At 40.7% G+C, this 21,656-nt stretch overlaps 1 protein-coding gene across 3 annotated transcripts in view; it reads right to left on the bottom strand.

Annotated features, from left to right (window-relative positions):
- The window catches only part of tut4 (terminal uridylyl transferase 4), a 51,250-nt gene that overhangs the window by 2,738 nt on the left and 26,856 nt on the right, over positions 1-21,656 (bottom strand). For all 3 annotated transcript variants that reach the window (XM_061882934.1, XM_061882936.1, XM_061882935.1), the window contains 18 exons: positions 18,400-18,594; positions 18,151-18,325; positions 17,533-18,059; positions 17,133-17,283; positions 16,763-16,849; positions 14,512-14,615; positions 14,381-14,438; positions 14,205-14,308; positions 14,037-14,126; positions 12,905-13,018; positions 12,556-12,633; positions 12,306-12,483; positions 12,187-12,234; positions 9,979-10,061; positions 9,768-9,883; positions 8,377-8,531; positions 8,194-8,291; positions 4,459-4,993 (listed from right to left, as the gene is read on the bottom strand). In XM_061882934.1, the coding sequence (XP_061738918.1) occupies positions 4,459-4,993; positions 8,194-8,291; positions 8,377-8,531; positions 9,768-9,883; positions 9,979-10,061; positions 12,187-12,234; positions 12,306-12,483; positions 12,556-12,633; positions 12,905-13,018; positions 14,037-14,126; positions 14,205-14,308; positions 14,381-14,438; positions 14,512-14,615; positions 16,763-16,849; positions 17,133-17,283; positions 17,533-18,059; positions 18,151-18,325; positions 18,400-18,594 (2,896 nt within the window). The remainder of the gene's footprint in view (positions 1-4,458; positions 4,994-8,193; positions 8,292-8,376; positions 8,532-9,767; positions 9,884-9,978; positions 10,062-12,186; positions 12,235-12,305; positions 12,484-12,555; positions 12,634-12,904; positions 13,019-14,036; positions 14,127-14,204; positions 14,309-14,380; positions 14,439-14,511; positions 14,616-16,762; positions 16,850-17,132; positions 17,284-17,532; positions 18,060-18,150; positions 18,326-18,399; positions 18,595-21,656) is intronic.

Raw genomic sequence — 21,656 nt, 5'->3', positions numbered from 1 at the left:
ATAAGCCACTACTGTTTTCCCCTTGCTTTTGCACCCTGCGCTTTATACAATGCTGCGGAAAAAGTATGAATTTTCCCAGGTTCACAAGCTTCACATGCTGCAGAAAAATTTAGACCAAACACACCTAGACAATCATTCAGTTAGTCATTTAGCACGTTGTGGACTCACCCTACTTAGTGGCCTAGTGGTTGTCTTGACATCGGAAGGTTGTGAGTTCTTACCAAAGACTATAAAAATGGGACCCATTACCTCCCTGCTTGGTACTCAGCATGAAGGGTTGGAATTTGGGGTTAAACCACCAAAAATGATTCTTCACCACTGCTGCTCACTGCTCCCCTCACCTCCCAGGGGGTGATCAAGGGTGATGGTCAAATGCAGAGAATAATTTCACCACACCTAGTGTGTGTGAGACAGTTATTATTACTTTAACTCATCATCAAAACTTTAACTCATCAAATGTATGAATTTTTCCGGGTTCCCAAGCTTCACATGCCGCAAATAAATTTAGATTAATGAAACTGAAGAATGGGTCCCTGTGGACCAATTATATTGTTTGCATTAATTCAGACGCACCTAGACAAACATTCAGTCCGCCATTAAGCGCATTGTGGACTCACCCTACTCAGTGGCTTGGTGGTTAGAGTGTCCGCCCTGACATGGGTCGGTTGTGAGTTCAAACCCCGGCCGAGTCATACCAAAGACTATAAAAATGGGGCCCATTACCTCCCTGTTTGGCACTCATCATTAAGGGTTGGAATTGGGGGTTAAAATCACCAAAAATTATTCCCGCGGCCACCGCTGCTGCTCACTGCTCCCCTCACCTCCCAGGGTGTGATCAAGGGTGATGGGTCAAATGCAGAGAATAATTTTTCCACACCCAGTGTGTGTGTGACAATTATTAGAATTTTAACTCATCAAATGTATGGTTTTTCCGGGTTCCCAAGCTTCACATGCCGCAAATACATTTAGACCAATGAAACTGCCGAATGGGTCACTGTGGACCAATTACATTGTTTGCATTAAATCAAACGCACTTAAACAATCATTCAGTCAGCCATTTAGCACGTTGTGGACTCACCCTACTCAGTGGCCTAGTTATTGTCACACACACCACACGTGGTGTGTGTGTGAAAATCATTGGTACTTTAACTCATCATCAAAACCTTAACTCATCAAATGTATGGATTTTTCCGGGTTCACAAGCTTCACGTAACACAATCGCACCTAGGCAATCATTCAGTCAGCCATTTAGCACGTTGTGAACTCACCCTCATCATGAGGAAGAATTGACGAAATGCCCAAGACGCAGCACAAAAGCCAAAAACAATCGACTCAGCCACCGAAAAAGGCAACAGGCAGAAAACGGGCCTTGAAAAGCTGCAGTATTAACTCACCGACTTCAGGACGAAGACAGGACTCATTGACTTTCCCAGTAAGCTACTATATGCCGCGTTATGAGTCTTTTGTTAAATTTGGAAAATAAATATTTCATGCTTCAATGTGGCTTGTAGACTTGTGCGGTCAACATGTGTACAAAAAAACATTTGTTCAAAGATTTGGTGGTGTAGCTTAAAGGCCTACTGAAAGCCACTACTAGCCACCACGCAGTCTGATAGTTTATATATCAATGATGAAATATTAACATCGCAACACATGCCAACACGGCTTTTTTAGTTTACTAAATTACAATTTTAAATTTCCCGGGAGTTTCATCTTGAAAACGTCGTGTAATGATGACGTGTACGCAGGACGTCACAGGTTTTTAGGGAGTATGAGCGCTGCACACACACACAGCTAAAAGTTGTCTGCTTTAACGGCATAATTACACAGTATTTTGGACATCTGTGTTGCTGAATCTTTTGCAATTTGTTCAATTAATATTGGAGAAGTCCCAGTAGAAAGATGGAGGTGGGAAGCTTTAGCCTTTAGCCACACAAACACACGGTGATTCCTTGTTTGAAATTCGCGGAGCTGAAACTTTACTATGGATCAGAGCGCGGTCATGCCAACATGGATCCCAACCGAATGTCAACCAGCAGGTTTCGGTGAGAAAATTGTGGTTAAAAAGTCGCTTCCTACCGGATATCAACTGAGCTTGTGTCGTCAGTACAGCTGCCGTCGACACCCGTGGACACACCCCTCCGACTATCAGGTACTGTTAAACTCACTAAAACACTAGCAACACAATAGAAAGATAAGGGATTTCCCAGAATTATCCAAGTAAATGTCTCTAAAAACATCAGAATACGTCCCAATGCTATCGCGTTTTTTTTTTTAACTAGTTCTTTTTTTTTTTCCTAATCCCTCGCTATCGATATCACCAAACACGAATCTTTCATCCTCGCCCAAAGTAATGGGGAAATTGTCGTTTTCTCGGTCCGATTAGCTGTTTTTGTTGGAGGCTCCCATTAAAAAAATGTGAATATGTGAGGAGCCCTCAACATGTGACGTCATCGTCTGCGACTTCCGGTAAAGGCGAGGCTTTTTCAGGAAGTATCAAAAGTAACAAACTTTATCGTCAATTTTCTCTACTAAATCCTTTTAGCAAAAATATGGCAATATCGAGAAATTATCAATCAATCAATGTTTACTTATATAGCCCTAAATCACTAGTGTCTCAAAGGGCTGCACAAACCACCACGACATCCTCGGTAGGCCCACATAAGGGCAAGGAAAACTCACACCCAGTGGGACGTCGGTGACAATAATGACCCAGTGGGACGTCGGTGACAATGATGACTATGAGAACCTTAGAGAGGAGGAAAGCAATGGATGTCGAGCAGGTCTAACATGATACTGTGAAAGTTCAATCCACAATGGATCCAACACAGTCGCGAGAGTCCAGTCCAAAGCGGATCCAACACAGCAGCGAGAGTCCCGTTCACAGCGGAGCCAGCAGGAAACCATCCCAAGCGGAGGCTGATCAGCAGCGCAGAGATGTCCCCAGCCGATACACAGGCAAGCAGTACATGGCCACCGGATCGGACCGGACCCCCTCCACAAGGGAGAGTGGGACATAGAAGAAAAAGAAAAGAAACGGCAGATCAACTGGTCTAAAAAGGGAGTCTATTTAAAGGCTAGAGTATACAAATGAGTTTTAAGGTGAGACTTAAATGCTTCTACTGAGGTGGCATCTCGAACTGTTACCGGGAGGGCATTCCAGAGTACTGGAGCCCGAACGGAAAACGCTCTGTAGCCCGCAGACTTTTTTGGGGCTTTGGGAATCACTAATAAGCTGGAGTCCTTTGAACGCAGATTTCTTGCCGGGACATATGGTGCAATACAATCGGCAAGATAGGATGGAGCTAGACCGTGTAGTATTTTATACGTAAGTAGTAAAACCTGAAAGTCACATCTTAAGTGCACAGGAAGCCAGTGCAGGTGAGCCAGTACAGGCGTAATGTGATCAAACTTTCTTGTTCTTGTCAAAAGTCTAGCAGCCGCATTTTGTACCAACTGTAATCTTTTAATGCTAGACATGGGGAGACCCGAAAATAATACGTTACAGTAGTCGAGGCGAGACGTAACAAACGCATGGATAATGATCTCAGCGTCTTTATTGGACAGAATGGAGCGAATTTTAGCGATATTACGGAGATGAAAGAAGGCCGTTTTAGTAACGCTTTTAATGTGTGCCTCAAAGGAGAGAGTTGGGTCAAAGATAACACCCAGATTCTTTACCGTGTCGCCTTGTTTAATTGATTGGTTGTCAAATGTTAGAGTTGTATTATTAAATAGAGTTCGGTGTCTAGCAGGACCGATAATCAGCATTTCCGTTTTTTTGGCGTTGAGTTGCAAAAAGTTAGCAGACATCCATTGTTTAATTTCATTAAGACACGCCTCCAGCTGACTACAATCCGGCGTGTTGGTCAGCTTTAGGGGCATGTAGAGTTGGGTGTCATCAGCATAACAGTGAAAGCTAACACCGTATTTGCGTATGATGTCCCCTAGCGGCAGCATGTAGATGCTGAAGAGTGCAGGGCCAAGGACCGAACCCTGGGGAACTCCACACGTTACCTTAACGTAGTCCGAGGTCACATTGTTATGGGAGACGCACTGCATCCTATCAGTAAGATAAGAGTTAAACCAAGACAGGGCTAAGTCTGACATACCAATTTGTGTTTTGATACGTTCTAATAAAATATTATGATCAACGGTATCGCGTTTACACTGGAGTTTGATAAAAATCACATTTTACTTGCATGACACATAGAACGGACCTGCTATCCCCGTTTAAATAAGAAAATCTCATTTCAGTAGGCCTTTAAATGTGCGCTATAGCCTGGAAATGATGGTACTTTCCTAACTGTTGATATGAATAATACAAACATAATGATAAAGATAAATAAAACAAAAAAGGAATACTAAAACCATCATTATGCTAACTGCTTGTGCTGCTGCTTATAATAACAAAAGGAAGATTTAGAATTTCACCAGAAAGCTTCACCCAGTGAGTACCTGACTTGACTACGGCGCCGTTGCCCAGAAGCGAGCCAGACGATGCCAGGTGGTTGAGCCAGTGTCCGTCACGTCCTGCCCCACCGATGGCCAGCGGCTTCCCTGCCGGCTGAGCGAAGATGATGCTGGGGTCGTTCAGGTTGACGGGGTTGGGGCTGCTCCCAAAGCTGGTGGCGCTCCCCGGCGCCGAACGGAGGGCGAATTTTAAGCTGGGTGGGGAGGGGGCAGTGGGCATGGCCGTGCTGAGGACAGGTCCGTGGATGGGCCAGGAGGCGGACGGGATGTTCGCCTGGTGATGGTGGGCTTGGGACTGGTGCTGAAGGGAGGCAAGCGGTCCCAGTGCAGCCAGCGGGCCGAGGTGATACTGGCCAGGGTGCGGCGAAGGAAAGGGAAAGAGAGGGAGCGGCACCGGCGGGTGAGCTGCCTGCTTTTGAGGGCCTGAGGACATGGGTTTATTCTGGGAGGGCTGCGGGGAGCTCGGGGCTCGGGGGGAACTTTGAGACGCTGATGCGGGCGGAGTCTGGCGACTGTTTGACTGGACAGGAAGAAAAGAAAAAAAAAAGAAGCACACCTCACTTTTATCAGGAGTAAACGATCACAGCTCTGTCACCCAATAGTTGGTTTGTCTAAGCTAAGACAAGGATAGAAAGTCAACAAGCAGAGACAGGCTAATATTACTGCAGCACTGGAATATTTGTACATGATGAGTATTGGAAGTATGTGTACACATTTATAAAAACTTGCCTTGACTTACTGGTTTGTATTTAGGGTGCACGATAAACATCAGACTGGTACTTATTTGGGCCAATATGAGTTACAAGTAAAGTAATAGTAGTGATATAGTACAAGTAACCTCTTTTAAGTAAAGTCTTAGTAGTAGTGATATAGAACAAGTAACCTCTTGTAAGTAATGTAGTAGAAGTAGTGATATAGTACAAGTAACCTCTTGTAAGTAATGTAGTAGAAGTAGTGATATAGTACAAGTAACATATTGTAAGTAAAGTCTTAGTAGTAGTGATATAGAACAAGTAACCTCTTGTAAGTAATGTAGTAGAAGTAGTGATATTGTACAAGTAACCTCTTGTAACTAATGTAGTAGTAGTGATATAGTACAAGTAACCTCTTGTAAGTAAAGTCGTAGTAGTAGTGATTTAGTACAAGTAACCTCTTGTAACTAATGTAATAGTAGTGATTTAGTACAAGTAACCTCTTGTAACTAATGTAGTAGTAGAAGGGATATAGTACAAGTAGCCTCTTGTAAGTAAAGTTGTAGTAGTAGTGATATTGTACCAGTAACTTCTTGTAAGTAATGTAGTAGTTGTGATATTGTACAAGTAATCTCTTGTAAGTAATGGAGTAGTAGTGATATTGTACAAGTAACCTCTTGTAACTAATGTTGTTGTAGTAGTAGTGATTTAGTACAAGTAATCTCTTGTAAGTAAAGTGGTAGCAGTAGTGATATTGTACAAGTAACATATAGTAAGTAATGTAGTAGTAGTGATATTGTACAAGTAACATATAGTAAGTAATGTAGTAGTAGTGATATTGTACAAGTAACATATAGTAAGTAATGTAGTAGTAGTGATATTGTACAAGTAACATATAGTAGGTAAGTAGTAGTAGTGATATTGTACAAGTAACCTCTTGTAAATAATGTAGTAGTAGTGATATTGTACAAGTAACATATAGTAAGTAAAGTAGTAGTAGTGATATTGTACAAGTAACATATAGTAAGTAATGTAGTAGTAGTGATATTGTACAAGTAACATATAGTAAGTAATGTAGTAGTAGTGATATTGTACAGGTAACATATAGTAGGTAAGTAGTAGTAGTGATATTGTACAAGTAACCTCTTGTAAATAATGTAGTAGTAGTGATATTGTACAAGTAACATATAGTAAGTAATGTAGTAGTAGTGATATTGTACAAGTAACATATAGTAAGTAATGTAGTAGTAGTGATATTGTACAAGTAACATATAGTAAGTAATGTAGTAGTAGTGATATTGTACAAGTAACATATAGTAAGTAATGTAGTAGTAGTGATATTGTACAAGTAACATATAGTAAGTAAAGTAGTAGTAGTGATATTGTACAGGTAACATATAGTAGGTAAGTAGTAGTAGTGATATTGTACAAGTAACCTCTTGTAAATAATGTAGTAGTAGTGATATTGTACAAGTAACATATAGTAAGTAATGTAGTAGTAGTGATATTGTACAAGTAACATATAGTAAGTAATGTAGTAGTAGTGATATTGTACAAGTAACATATAGTAAGTAATGTAGTAGTAGTGATATTGTACAAGTAACATATAGTAAGTAATGTAGTAGTAGTGATATTGTACAAGTAACATATAGTAAGTAATGTAGTAGTAGTGATATTGTACAAGTAACATATAGTAAGTAATGTAGTAGTAGTGATATTGTACAAGTAACATATAGTAAGTAATGTAGTAGTAGTGATATTGTACAGGTAACATATAGTAGGTAAGTAGTAGTAGTGATATTATACAAGTAACCTCTTGTAAATAATGTAGTAGTAGTGATATTGTACAAGTAACATATAGTAAGTAATGTAGTAGTAGTGATATTGTACAAGTAACATATAGTAAGTAATGTAGTAGTAGTGATATTGTACAAGTAACATATAGTAAGTAATGTAGTAGTAGTGATATTGTACAAGTAACCTCTTGTAAGTAATGTAGTAGTAGTGATATTGTACAAGTAACATATAGTAAGTAATGTAGTAGTAGTGATATTGTACAAGTAACATATAGTAAATAATGTAGTAGTAGTGATATTGTACAAGTAACATATAGTAAGTAATGTAGTAGTAGTGATATTGTACAAGTAACATATAGTAAATAATGTAGTAGTAGTGATATTGTACAAGTAACATATAGTAAGTAATGTAGTAGTAGTGATATTGTACAAGTAACATATAGTAAGTAATGTAGTAGTAGTGATATTGTACAAGTAACATATAGTAAGTAATGTAGTAGTAGTGATATTGTACAAGTAACATATTGTAAGTAATGTAGTAGTAGTGATATTGTACAAGTAACATATAGTAAGTAATGTAGTAGTAGTGATATTGTACAAGTAACATATAGTAAGTAATGTAGTAGTAGTGATATTGTACAAGTAACATATAGTAAGTAATGTAGTAGTAGTGATATTGTACAAGTAACATATAGTAAGTAATGTAGTAGTAGTGATATTGTACAAGTAACATATAGTAAGTAATGTAGTAGTAGTGATATTGTACAAGTAACATATAGTAAATAATGTAGTAGTAGTGATATTGTACAAGTAACATATAGTAAGTAATGTAGTAGTAGTGATATTGTACAAGTAACCTCTTGTAAATAATGTAGTAGTAGTGATATTGTACAAGTAACCTCTTGTAAATAATGTAGTAGTAGTGATATTGTACAAGTAACATATAGTAAGTAAAGTAGTAGTAGTGATATTGTACAAGTAACATATAGTAAGTAATGTAGTAGTAGTGATATTGTACAAGTAACATATAGTAAGTAATGTAGTAGTAGTGATATTGTACAAGTAACATATAGTAAGTAAAGTAGTAGTAGTGATATGGTGCACTAACTACACTTATATCAAAATTTCAAAATGTATGATCTGTATTGGTGTTGAGACACAGGAAGTGATTACATAAAACATGCATCTGGTTTTTGTAATGAAGCCAGTCAAGTCCAGTTGTTGGCACTCACGCTCTCTGAGGGTAGCCTGACCCTGGCAGAGCATTCTGCTGGTCCCTGAGGGATGGGGATGGACTGAGAGCTCACGGTGGAGCGTATCATGTGAGGAGCTGGGGATGAAGAAGAGCGCAGAAAAGACATTCAGTGGTCTTCCAGTGAGGCCTTGCTCTTTAGACCTAAGTATGTTCATGGTACCTGGCACCCCAGCAGTCCTGTTCTTCAGATGGCGGTACTCAGGACAGTCCCTCCGAACGTGACCACTGTCCCCACACTGGAAACAGCGCCTGTCTTTTTGCTCTCGCTCCTCTTCTTTCATGTCGTCCTCTTTGTCATTTTCTTTCTTTTTCATTCTGGTAAAAAAAAGAACAAAAATGTTAGTGCTATACCTCTGTTTATGTGTTACAAACGGACTCTTGTGTATTTTTACTTGAGATGTTCAAGAATGTTTTTTTTTGCCGTTATCCGATATTGTCCAACTCTTAATTACAGATTCCGATATCAACCGATACCGATATATACAGTTGTGGAATTAACACATTATTATGCCTAATTGTGTTGTGATGCCCCGCTGGATGCATTAAACAATGTAACAAGGTTTTCCAAAATAAATCAACTCAAGTTAAGGAAAAAAATGCCAACATAGCGTGGGGGTGTATATTGTAGCGTCCCGGAAAAGTTAGTGCAGCAAGGGGGTCTGGGAATTTGTTCTGTTGGGTTTATGTTGTGTTACGGTGCGGATGGTCTCCCGAAATAAGTTTGCCATTTTTGTTTGGAGTGGGTTCACAGTGTGGCGCATATTTGTAACAGTGTTAAAGTTGTTTATACGTGTTTGTACTCAGTGTGACCTGTATGGCTGTTGACCAAGTATGCGTTGCATTCACTTGTGTGTGAAAAGCTGTAGATATCATGTGATTGGGCCGGCACGCAAAAGCAGTACCTTTAAGGCACGCCTCCAATATTGTTGTCTGGGTGGAAATCGGGATAAATTCGGGAGAATGGTTGCCCCGGGAGATTTTCAGGAGGGGCACTGAAATTTGGGAGTCTCCTGGGAAAATTGGGAGGGTTGGCAAGTATGACTGGGAGACGCAACTGCTCTGTACTTATCCCTTCGTCCGTGTACCAATGCGTACAGCGGCGTTTTAAAAAGTCATAAATTGTACTTTTTGAAACCCATACCAATAATTTCCGATATTACATTTTAAAGCATTTATCGGCCAATATTATTGGACATCTCTAATTTTTACACATAGTAAATAGCGATTAGGAGTGCGTTCTTAAAGGGAAGGAAACTGCACTTTTAGTTTGAATTTTGCCTACCATTCACAATCCATATGTAAGACAAAACATGTTTTTCTTTTGTTTAGCATTTTAAATCGTAAAACACAGCCACTATGAAGTGGCCGACAATACAGATAATGATAGTACACTATTCCGCCCACACAGTTCTCGAAAAAAAAGATAGAAAACCCCGACAACAACACTTTATTTACATCTTGTGACCTGACTATTAACCAAGTATTAACGATACTGTTATTATAAGTGCTGACGCAGACAGACTTTTTGGGTCAAAAATATTTGATGTAAACCTGCGTCTCTTTGGACAATCCTTCATGTAATGTCCAATCTTTCCACAGATCCTGCAGCACCTGTCGTTCGGAGCCAGCTCGCCATCCGTCAGAACGTTCGGGTCAAAAAAGTAGTCCTGCAAACATACCACAAAAAAGACAGTTATAATTATTTAAAAGGCCAATGAAAAGTGTGTTTGTCAGCCACCTGAAAAACAACATTTACACGTACCACTTCAGTGCCAGGGAGTGGGTAGAATGGACTTCCAAACAGGTTCCTCCCATTAATAAAAGCCTTCATTATAAAGTTTGTCACTGCGTGAGGAGAGGAGGAGTTAAAAGAAAAGCGTGCATCAATAAATAAACTTTGAGGTCAATTGTGTGGCATACTGCATATTATTAGGGCTGCATCATGTACTGTATATACAGTTATACACGCAGTTTTTTTAATTATCATGAGTGTTTCTCATACATTCAAAGATTCATGGCGGCGCGCCACAGATACATTTGGACCACCACAAATAGATTTGGCACAACGTTTGCCCGTGCTCATTATGCACTTGGTCTGCCAGAGAATAAGAAAACAGAGCATGATAGATAATCAGGGTTGGAAAAAGTTTGTAGTTCTAAATGTTTTGCTTTTCATGTTGCTTTACTTACTGGAATTGTGGCATTGCCAAATATGCAAACCTATTGCAGCCCTTTGGAAACACGCTTTATTACTATTATCCATCCATCCAGCCATCTTCTTGAGGCCTTTTGGAAACACGCTTTATTACTATTATCCATCCATCCAGCCATCTTCTACCGCTTAGGTCGGGTCGCGGGGGCAGCAGCCTAAGCAGGGAATCCCAGACTTTCTTCTCCCCAGCCAATTCGTCCAGCTCTTTCCAGGGGATCCTGAGGCGTTCCCAGGCCAGCCGGGAGACATAGTGCCCTAAACACCTCCATTGGGAGGCGTTTGGGTGGCATCCTGACCAAATGCCCGAACCACCTCATCTGGCTCCTCTCCATGTGGAGGAGCAGCGGCTTTACTTTGAGCTCCTCCCGGATGACAGAGCTTCTCACCCTATCTCTAAGGGAGAGCCCCGCCACCCGGCGGAGGAAGCTCATTTCGGCCGCTTGTACCCGTGATCTTGTCCTCAAAACTCATGACCATAGGTGAGGATGGAAACGAAGATCGACCGGTAAATTGAGCGCTAAAGGACTGTTAGTGGAGCGCGAAGGAAAGAATATTTCTTTGAATATTTGGAAAACCACACGATACGATTCTTGGGGCTAAAGATTGGATTCCACATCGATTCTCGATTCAAAATCAATACTCTTTAATAACATTGGTTGCCACTAGAGATGTCCGATAATGGCTTTTTTGCAGATATCTGATATTCTCCAACTCTTAATTACCGATTCCAATGTCAACCGATAACGATATATACAGTGGTGGAATGAACACATTATTATGCCTGATTTTGATGTGATGCCCCGTTGGATGCATTAAACAATGTAACAAGGTTTTCCAAAATAAATCAACTCAAGTTATGTAAAAAAATGCCAACATGGCACTGCCATATTTATTATTGAAGTCACAAAGTGCAGCATTTTTTTTAATATGCCTCAAAACAGCAGCTTGGAATTTGGCACATGCTCTTCTTAAGAGAGCATGAGGAGGTTGAGGTGGTCGGGGTTGGGTATGATTAGTGTATATTGTAGCATCCTGGAAGAGTTAGTGCTGCGAGGGGTTCTGAGTATTTATTCTGTTGTGTTTATGTTGTGTTACAGTATGGATGTTCTCCCGAAATGTGTTTGTCATTCTTGTTTGGTGTGGGTTCACAGTGTGGCGCATATTTGTAACAGTGTTAAAGTTGTTTATACGGCCACTACCAGTGTGACCTGTAGGGCTGTTGACCAAGTATGCGTTGCATTCACTTGTGTGTGTGTGAAAAGCCACAGATATTATGTAATTGGGCCGGCACACAAAATCAGTGCTTTTAAGGTTTATTGGCGCTCTGTACTTCTTCCTACGTCCGTGTACCACTCCGTACAGCGGCGTTTTAAAAAGCCATACATTTTACTTTTTGAAACAGATACCGATCATTTCCGATATCACGTTTTAAAGCATTTATCGGCCGATAATATCGGTAGTCCAATATTATCGGACATCTCTAGTTGCCACCCCTAGAAGGACTTGTCGGCCGTCATGCTAGCAGTGCAGCGTGAGTCATTAAGCAAAATGGCAGCGTTGGTTTGCCATGCAGCTCGTTAGGTAAAATATATATATTTTTAAATATAAAATTAGATCATTTAATCATGCATATCAACATCGTGATTTTTTTTCTCAGTTTTTAAGTCCCTACAATCATGTCAAAGTCACATTTGATCAGTATTCATGTTGATAAGTACAGCACTAAAATCATTTTAATCTTGTGGAAAAAATACTTACTTTTGCGTGAAACTCCTGCACCGAGATTATGATTCAAATCAAAGGGATCTGAGAAGGAGGAAATACCAGCAGTTGGAAATGCAATTATGACATAAGGGAAATATGAGCTGAATAAGCACCTTCAATAGCAATGCATTTGCTGGTCCACTGTTTTTCAAAGGTCGTCAGGCGTTTCGTTTGGCGGATGCTGATGACGTGCTCTTTGAAGTCAAACTCTTCCGTGTAGAAGCGCAGGAGCCCCAGCCAGAGCTCACCCACAGACTCCGTGTTAGGCTCCTGCTCCGACTGACGCTGGCGCTGCGTGGACAGAATGATGATTTCATGAATGCGTTTGGAAACCAAGATCAAGAGCGCTATGATTTCTCTCACCAAGTCATCAAGGTCATCGAAAAAGTAGGCATTCCAGCCATCCACAATCCTCTGGGGAACATCGGTTCCCTCGTAGATCTGGTGAGACATCAATAATTGTTATTTACATCATTTTCCTGTCCTTCACTGACTGCTCCACCCCTTTTTTACATCAACCCTCTGTCCCGTCCCGAGACAGACGTCCGCCCCGCAGTCTGAGATCAAACCAACTTCAAAATCCATTTCAATGTAATACCAACAAAAAACATGGTGGCCGGAAAGGTTTGCAATGTTGGGATACAAACATCAATACTTATTTCTGCTTAAAAAAACACAGCCTCAGTATTCGAATAGTGCCAGTAATTGCTACCTCCTGCAGGACCGGGATGACTGGAGGCTGCCTTTGCTGCAGAAAGTAGAGCACCATCAGGATGTACGCATAGGATGAGAGGCTTCCTCTGGACGCATCTCCGATATCACAGCGCTGTGAGCACAAAGTTCAGATATTTCTGAGGCGACGCGTCGACAAACCAAGTTTGTAAGCATTGATACAAAAAGGCAGCTGACTCTGATCTGATTAGTCAAATTGAAAGGACAGACATTCAGTAGATGACCTAAATCAGGGGTGTCCAAACAGAAAAATAAAAACATGCAATGGCCATTATGATAGTTTTCATTTTTGACACCGATTTATTGGAACCTGGTTCTTCCGTGCTCAGCCACATATGTTTTAGATGACTCTTATGTGTGTATGTGTGTGGTAAAGAGGAATAGGGTGCGGGTTGACTATTTCAAATTGCGATCATGCAATGAAGGCGGAGGTTTCTAGTATTTTATAAGTCTGAAAAGTGCTATACAAATTAAGTTTGATTGATTGATCAAAGTTAAAGTTAAGTTTAATGTCCCAACGATAGTCACACACACACTCGGTGTGGTGAAATTATTAGCGCTCCCCCTCAATTTTGGTAAATGTTAAACGTTCGGGTTCCCAAAAGGGTCTCAGTCATTATAGTAAAAAACAAGTCGTGTATACAGTAGAGGCCAAAAATGTGGACACACCTTCTCCTCATTCAATGCGTTTTCTTTATTTTCATGACTATTTACATTGTAGATTGTCACTGAAGGCATTAAAATTATGAATGAACACATGCAGTTATGTACTTAAAAAAAAGGTGAAATAACTGAAAACCTGTTTTATATTCTAGTTTCCTCAAAATAGCCATCCTTTGCTCTGATTACTGCTTTGCACACTCTTAGCATTCTCTCAATGAACTTTAAGCACACCTGTGAAGTGAAAACAATTTCAGGTGACTACCTCTTGAAGCGTGTTGCATGATTAGTTCAATGCAAAACTGATGCAAAAGGACACGACAATCACAAAGCTGGCAAAATCCTTTCGAAACTGGACAATAACCCCTCAAAATACTACATTCAAATGTATACAACCTGTATTCAACCGTAGATGTTGTTATTGGCGAAGTTGATTAACTTTTTCGGCCTACCTTTGCAAAGACCTTCATCATGTATCCAAGGAACTGCACACGTGGATCCAAGGCTGCATACAAGGCCAGCATTCTGGTGTTATGCTGTGCCTACCACAGATTATTAAATTCAATTTAATGAAGAGTTTCTGCACAAATAATATAGAATGATTTTGGCCGGTCACATACTAAGGTGTTGTAGAGACTGATGTCTCCCTCCAAGCCACTCTGTTTGTGTTCAAACTTCACTATAGGCACTTTTGCAGTTGTAATCGGCAAGATGTTCCTCAGACCTTAAAAATTAGAAGAGAATTTGAGATAAAAGGAGGTCAGATTCGGTTTTACAAGTTAATCAATACATTTACCTGTGTGCTTCTTTAGTACTTTAGCAAGGCATTCAATGATCTCCTTGCAGTTCAGCTTCTGCACAAACAACACCTTGACATGTCCACTTCTAATGATAGCGCACTGTTACGTTTAGTGTAAGTGTGCATACCTCTGCAGTCTCATGACCCTCGAGGGTCATGCAAATGTCGAGGTCGCTGTCATGGAAACCGAAGCCATTCTTGGAGGATCCAAACGAACACAACTGAGCTTTATCTGCAGACACACATGAAACAGTGTCATCCGCGCCTGGTGACATGAAGACACCTGTACAGAAATGCTGACATATAATGCTTAAATCAAAGTTTTTGTCGCTATTGTCACTTTAAGTGGAACTGAGAAAAAAGAAAAGTTCTAAAATGAGGGATCATTATGATCTTAAAGCGACAAGTAAGGTAAATGTTCTTTTCTTGTTCACTATTTGGCTCATTAACCAACGTAACATGTTTCATATTTGTTCCTGCAGAGCTTAAAGTTAAAAAAAACTATTATTATTTATATTATTTGCAGGTCAAAAGATGGCACCATCTTGAAACACCAACACAATTGCAGTCAATACAGGCAGCGAGTGTGGCACACACTCCCTGAGGTGTCATTAACCCATTTCTACTCTTTACAGGCGTGCGTAGCTCGGTGAAACTGTATTTTACAGGTCGCAAACACACACCAAAACAGTCAGTAGCAACCTCTGAACTGTAAAATACTTGACAAACCAATGAGGATATTTTGATGCTGGTATTTTAGGCAAAATCCAGGGGTCAAACTTTAACTAAGACCACCTAAGGCATTTGCCCAAATTAGCCCTAATCAGATTTGTTGATGGCAAACAGATGGTCGGATCTTATCCTAAACCATACGATGTGGGCGGAGGATGGCGACACATTGCAATGCTCTGTTTTGCCACAAAAAGGAAACTAGGATGATTTGGCTCCAGAAGGTCTAATCCTAACCGTCATCTAAACCTGGCTAATCCATCCATTTTCTACCCTGAATGTCCATCCATAATGCAAAGTCGCTTATATTACTAACCTTCGCCAACATGGCGGATAAGAGAGAAAGTTTCTTTCAAGTATCATGATCACAAAAGGACTACAGGATGATAAACAGCTAAACATGCTGCACTACACATCGTAATAGGCTACGAGGCTTGAGCTCTTGAATGTAAACAAGGGTGAGCAGAATAATAGAGGTATCCATAGCAAGGATACAAAGTATAGTACCTGTATATGGTCGACACTACAGTGCTTTTGATTATTATTGTGAACTATCCACTTTATTTTTACAAAAAAAAGGACCAATGTCATAAATTGAACACGTCATCGGATTTACAACACCACGTTCTGAATTTAATTGAATAAAAATGTCTCTGTGGAGGGGGGGCATGGCCTGCAGGCCCGCAGCGAAACACGGTGTGCCAGGACCGGCCTCAAAGTCAGCGACAGTTGCATAGATGGCCCAGCTGGGCCATGTTGTCTAATCACCTGTCACTCTGAATAAGCAGCAGCCGGGAGGATAGAGGGTGTTGGAGCTGGAGCGAGAGCACGAGCGACAGCGAGAGCAACGAACGAACACTTGCCGGAAAACAAGCTGCTGAAAAATCACAAATAAAAACTGTATTGTAACACCGATCCGGGCTCTCATGGCAATGCTTGGTGGTCTGGAGGACCCACGGGAGGGCAACCTCCACAGTCTCCTTATGTTTATTTTAGTTACCCGCTATGAAATATTTTCACTTTCATGATCTATTGTCAAAATATCTGATCGGGACTCGAAATCAGAGGCCAAAAAAAAACGTGGATCTGGTTCAGAGGTCGAAAATCCTGATTGGAACGTCCCTACTTTTGAGCCTAACTGCATATACAATTAAATGTAGGAGACGTAGCTACATGCCTCAATTCAATACATTTCTAAAATAGGGACTGCACATAATAATGAGCAAATGTAAATAAGTCAAAGTCCCGCCTGTGGTTCCCAGACAACAATAAAACAAACAAAAGTCAGGATCACCTCCACAGACTCATTAACATTGAGCTATATAAAGGAGAGTTCAGTATATGTAGCGCATAAATAGGGTGAGGTTATATTTTTGCCTCATTCGTCACTTGAAGCGTGAGTGAAGAATGCACAGCCGACCTAATAAGACCTTATACATTAGCAAGAGAAAGAGATACAGTGTTATCGCCTCACAGGTGCACACTGCAGAAAGTCCTGGATAGTTCCACTCCTTAGTGATTTAGTCACATGCAGGATTCTAACAGGAATGAGGCAAAAATACACCCTAACCGTACTATGATATTATATCAGTATGTATGTGGTGCATCTATTCGTCCAGAGACTGGTTTTGTGTCAGGTTTAACACTCACCATTATATTCCTTCCGTATGAACCTTTCCAAACTTCCTAGGATCTGCTCTCTCTTCTGCTGCTCAACATGTGTAGGCGCCAGCTCATCTAAACAGAACGTATGGAGACAGCTTTATATTTATGGACATTTCTATCCTACAAATTGTAATTAACAAAATCAGAACTTTCTTCTGCTGCGTAGGGACATTTGTGAGCTGGAGCCTATGACAGCGAGCTTAGCGTCACAGGCGGACTACATTCAGAAGACATCTGGCTCTCTCTAAGTGCTCAAAACGTATTGATAACATAAAAATTATTATACAATATTACGGTAAATATATTTTTAATGACAGTAGATACTATTGCTGAGCCTTGCAAAGAGAATACATACTGTAGCACAGTTTGCAAAGCCCATCCAGGATCTCTCTGAACCCTTCACACATCGGAGGCAGTGTCGTCAACTCGATCTTCTTGAAGTCATCCGGACACTCGTCCTTTAGGTGGCCGTCTCGCTTGCAAATACTGCACACCACATTTGGGGGCTAGAAAGGCAGAAGACGCTAAATGAAGGACAGCAAATAAAACTATGGAAAACGTAACATTTTGACAAAACAAAAACTTGTGAATGAACGTGAACATTTTTAAAGTAACGTGCAATAAATTATGCTTTTTGAATAATACAGCTCTAAAATGTGAATCTGTTCATGAACAATGGAATAAAAATGACTACAAAAACTGTTTTTTGTTGTTTAATGCACACAAAAAGGGGAAACGCTGTCCAGCTCTATTACCTTCCCATCAGTGAAAATCATCTTATCAAAGAAGTAGTGAAACTCTTCCGACGGTGAGATCCCCTCTCTTTTGGAAACACACTTCTCCTCGTTATTACCCTCTTCTTCCTCCTGCTCACTGTCCAATAAGCCGTTGGCAGACAGGGAAGTGATTGACAGGCGTTCGGAAGGTCGGTCCTCTTCACGGAGCACCATGTCCTTGAGGCCGACGTCCAGCGTCTTCTTATTTCTCTTTATGGACTGATCAGAGTCGCCTTTATTGTCCTCATCCTTTGACGCCCGACTGGTTCCGTCTAAATCTTTAAAGTGACTCTTCGTCTTCTTCGGACACGCCGCCTCCTTTTTCGCTCCTCGGCCCAACTTAGACCCTTGCTTGCCAGCCATGTTGCTTTTCTGTTGCGCTGCCGTGCTTTTTCTCTGGGGGCCGGCGAAGTACTTGTAAGCGGTACGGAAGCGCTCCTGTATGTACTCAAACACCATTTGACTGTTCAAGCTGCGTGCAACGTTCCTCTTCAGAGCAAAGGGATCTTTGTGAAAGAGACAGTTAACTCAGTGACTTGTTTTGCATTTCTCCAAACATCAATGAGGATCAACACACACACACGGACACACACGTACCTTCTATAGCGAGCCTACGACGAGGCCAGTTCTTCATTTCCCGAGAGAGCAGCTCTTTCAATCTCACGCTAATGATGTATTCTTCCAGTGCAAACTCAAGCGTGTAGAAGCGCAGGAGTTCAAACCACAGCTGGCCCACTGACACTTCCTTGACCAGTTCAAAAGTGAGCTGGGCCTTTAAACAGATCATAGACCAATGAATAGGCTGAAAATGCATTATTATCGCTTTCCTGCTGAGGTTCTACTCACCAAGCCGTTCGAATGGTGCGTTTCATCCGCTTTGTTGTGCTCTGGTTTGGGTCTGCCTTCCCCCGTGGCTTCCTTTTGATTCTCTCCGTGTCCGTCCGTGGAGCTAGCAGGTCTGTACTCCCATCGGACAAACATGTCCAAGAGAATTCCTGTCAGGTGATACTCGTCCACGTGCTTTACATCAAAGCCATCAATCTTAAACAGGAATAAAGATTAGAGATCAACCATATGCACTGCAAAAACTGAAGTCTAAGTAAGATTAAATATCTCAAATAAGGGTGATATTTGCTTATTTTCTGTCTGATAAAATAATTATTCTCAGTAAGAAAATGTTATGTTAGTGTTTTACTTGTTTTAAGTGTTTGGTCCTAAATGATCTCAATAAGATATTACAGCTTGGTGCTGAGATTTTATGACTTATATTGAGTAAAACATGCTTGAAACTAGGGCTGGGCGATATATTGATATAAACGCGGGTTTTTCTCTGTGCGATATAGAAAATGACTATATCGTAATATTCGAGTATACGTTCTCATGCAGTTGCTTTTAGCTGCGGGGCATTATACTACAGGCTTTTCTCACTCCTTCTCGTCTCTCCTTCTCACAGAGACGTAAAACAAGCCCGCCTTCTTACATTTGTCACATACTGTTGCGCGTGTAGCGTCATACGCTCTCGCCGAGCAGAGAGGTAGCAGCATGGCTAACGTTACCTGAGGCAGGTGGCGCAAGCAGAGCGGAGCGAGTTGAGTGACATTACAAGAAAGAGAAAGTGTGAAACTGATCACAAATGGAGGAAGAACAATAACGCCCATCATCTGGCGGTGGGTTGGCTTCGAGCGGGAAGATATTCAGCAGACAACAGCAATATGCAAAGTATGCAGCAGAAGTGTTACTACAAAAGATATCAGCACTACTGATTTGTTCTTTCATTTAAAAAGTCACCCGCGAGAGAATGAAGAGTATTTAATAAATACAGTTTTGGTAAATTGACTTAGTTGTGATTTCCCTCTGTGCATGAAAGTTTAAAAGTAGCATATATTAATGCAGTATGAAGAAGAATGTTTGAATGTAGACACATAGAATCATCATACTGCTGTGATTATATGTATCATGTGGTCATTCAAGGCTAAGGCAAAATATCGGCATATACATCGTATATCGCGATATGGCCTAAAAATATCGCGATATTAATAAAAGCCAATATTGCCCAACCCTACTTGAGATTAGAATATCAACTCTTGCAAAGCTGTGTCATCAACACTCACAAGTATAAAACTACTTTTTTAAAGTAATAATTTCTTACTTCAAGCATTAAAAAGAAAATCATGATGCCGAGCACATATCATTATGTCAAGATAATGGCACTAGCATTTACTTCATTTAAGAATATTTTTCAACATATTGAGCAAAAAGGTCTCTTTTTTTTCAACCAAGAAAAGTGCACTTGTTATTAGTGAGAATATACTTGTAAGGTATTTTTGGTTTCATTGAGGTTACTTAATTTTACTTGTTTTGAAAAGTCTTGACAAGGTGAATTTTCTTGTTCCATTGGCAGATAACTTTGCTTAGTTCAAATAAAATACCCCTCATTTTTGTATTTTTTTTTTTGTTTTTGAACACTGACTTTTTGCAATGTGTTTTTTTCAGAGCTGATGTTAATTTTTAGTAGAAGTTATTTATAAAACCCAAAACCAGTGAAGTTGGCACGTTGTGTAAATGGTAAATAAAAACAGAATACAATGATTCAACTTATGTTCAATTGAATAGACTGCAAAGACAAGATATCTAACTTTGTTATTTTTTACGAAGATTAGCTCATTTGGAATTTGATGCTTGCAACATGTTTCAAAAAAGCTGGCACAAGTGGCAAAAAAGACTGAAAAAGTAGAGGAATGCTCATCAAACACTTATTTGGAACATCCCACAGGTGAACAGGCTAATTGGGAACAGGTGGGCGCCATGATTGGAGCTTCCATGAAATGCTCGGTCATTCACAAACAAGGATGGGGCAAGAGTCACCACTTTGTGAACAAATGTGTGAGCAAATTGTTGAACAGTTTAAGAACATTTCTCAACAAGCTATTGCAAGGAATTAAGGGATTTCACCATCTACGGTCCATAATATCATCAAAAGGTTCATAGAATCTGGGGAAAACACTGCACGTAAGCTGCAAGGCCAAAAATCAACACTAAAAATCAATATCTCAGGCGGTATTGCACCAAAACCCGACATCAGTGTGTAAAGGATATCACCACATGGGCTCAAGAACACTTCAGAAAACCACTGTCAGTAAATACAGTTTGTCGCTATATCCGTAAGTGCAAGTTAAAACTCTACAATGCAAAGCGAAAGCCGTTAATCAACAACGCCCAGAAACACCGCTGGGTTCGAGCTCATCTAAGATGGACTGGATGCACAGTGGAAAAGTGTTCTGTGGTCTGACAAGTCCACATTTCAAATTTTTGGGGAAATTGTGGACGTTGTGTCCTCCGGACCAAAGCGGAAAAGAATCACCCAGATTGTTATAGGTACAAAGTTGAAAAGCCATACATCTGTACTTCTTTCTCACTAGCACTCATGGAGGGTGGACGCTCCCCTTACCTCTCCCTTATCTCTCCTGCTTGCTTCCTTGTCTTGTCTTAACTTTTGTTGCCTCTTTTTGCACTGCTCTCCAAATCAGCATTGGAACTACTTAACTGGCCTCAACGAAATTGACAAAATCTTGGGTTTAGGGGAACCTGTTTGTCATGACGGAACGGTTGTTGCTGGACACACAACGGACTCTTGGGTGAAGAATGAGTGCTGCGTGCCAGGCGACCCTTTTCAGTGGAGGACGTGAGGATATCTACCAATTGGGAATTATGCAACAGGACATCTGCTGATTGGAGTAAGCGTTGCTCTGGTTTGTCCACAAATTGGAAGTTCCTGGCAGTCTTCAAAGTACCCCAAAGCTGCCACAAATGAAGAACTGTGGACACTCTTGTGATTTTGGATCACATTGCACTGTCTGCCCCGCAGGTTTGAGGAGCAGTCATAGACAATTTAGAGTGAAAAGCAAATTTAATTTTCACTCTTATACAAAACATTCTATCTTGGATTGTTTCCCTGGCTTGGAGACTCTCCCAAAGGACAGTGCGGCAAAGACACAACAAACTCCCTTCTTGTCTCTCATGGACACACACCTGTTGTTGTTGACTTTGGACTCGCGACCGCACGACATCAAGGCCGCGGAACAGAGACACACTGCAGGCTTACA

Source organism: Nerophis ophidion, linkage group LG22 (genome assembly GCF_033978795.1).
Source record: "Nerophis ophidion isolate RoL-2023_Sa linkage group LG22, RoL_Noph_v1.0, whole genome shotgun sequence".
NCBI lineage: Eukaryota > Metazoa > Chordata > Actinopteri > Syngnathiformes > Syngnathidae > Nerophis > Nerophis ophidion.
The sequence above is the reverse complement of the archived record's forward strand: the minus strand, read 5'-3'. Positions and strand labels throughout refer to the sequence as shown.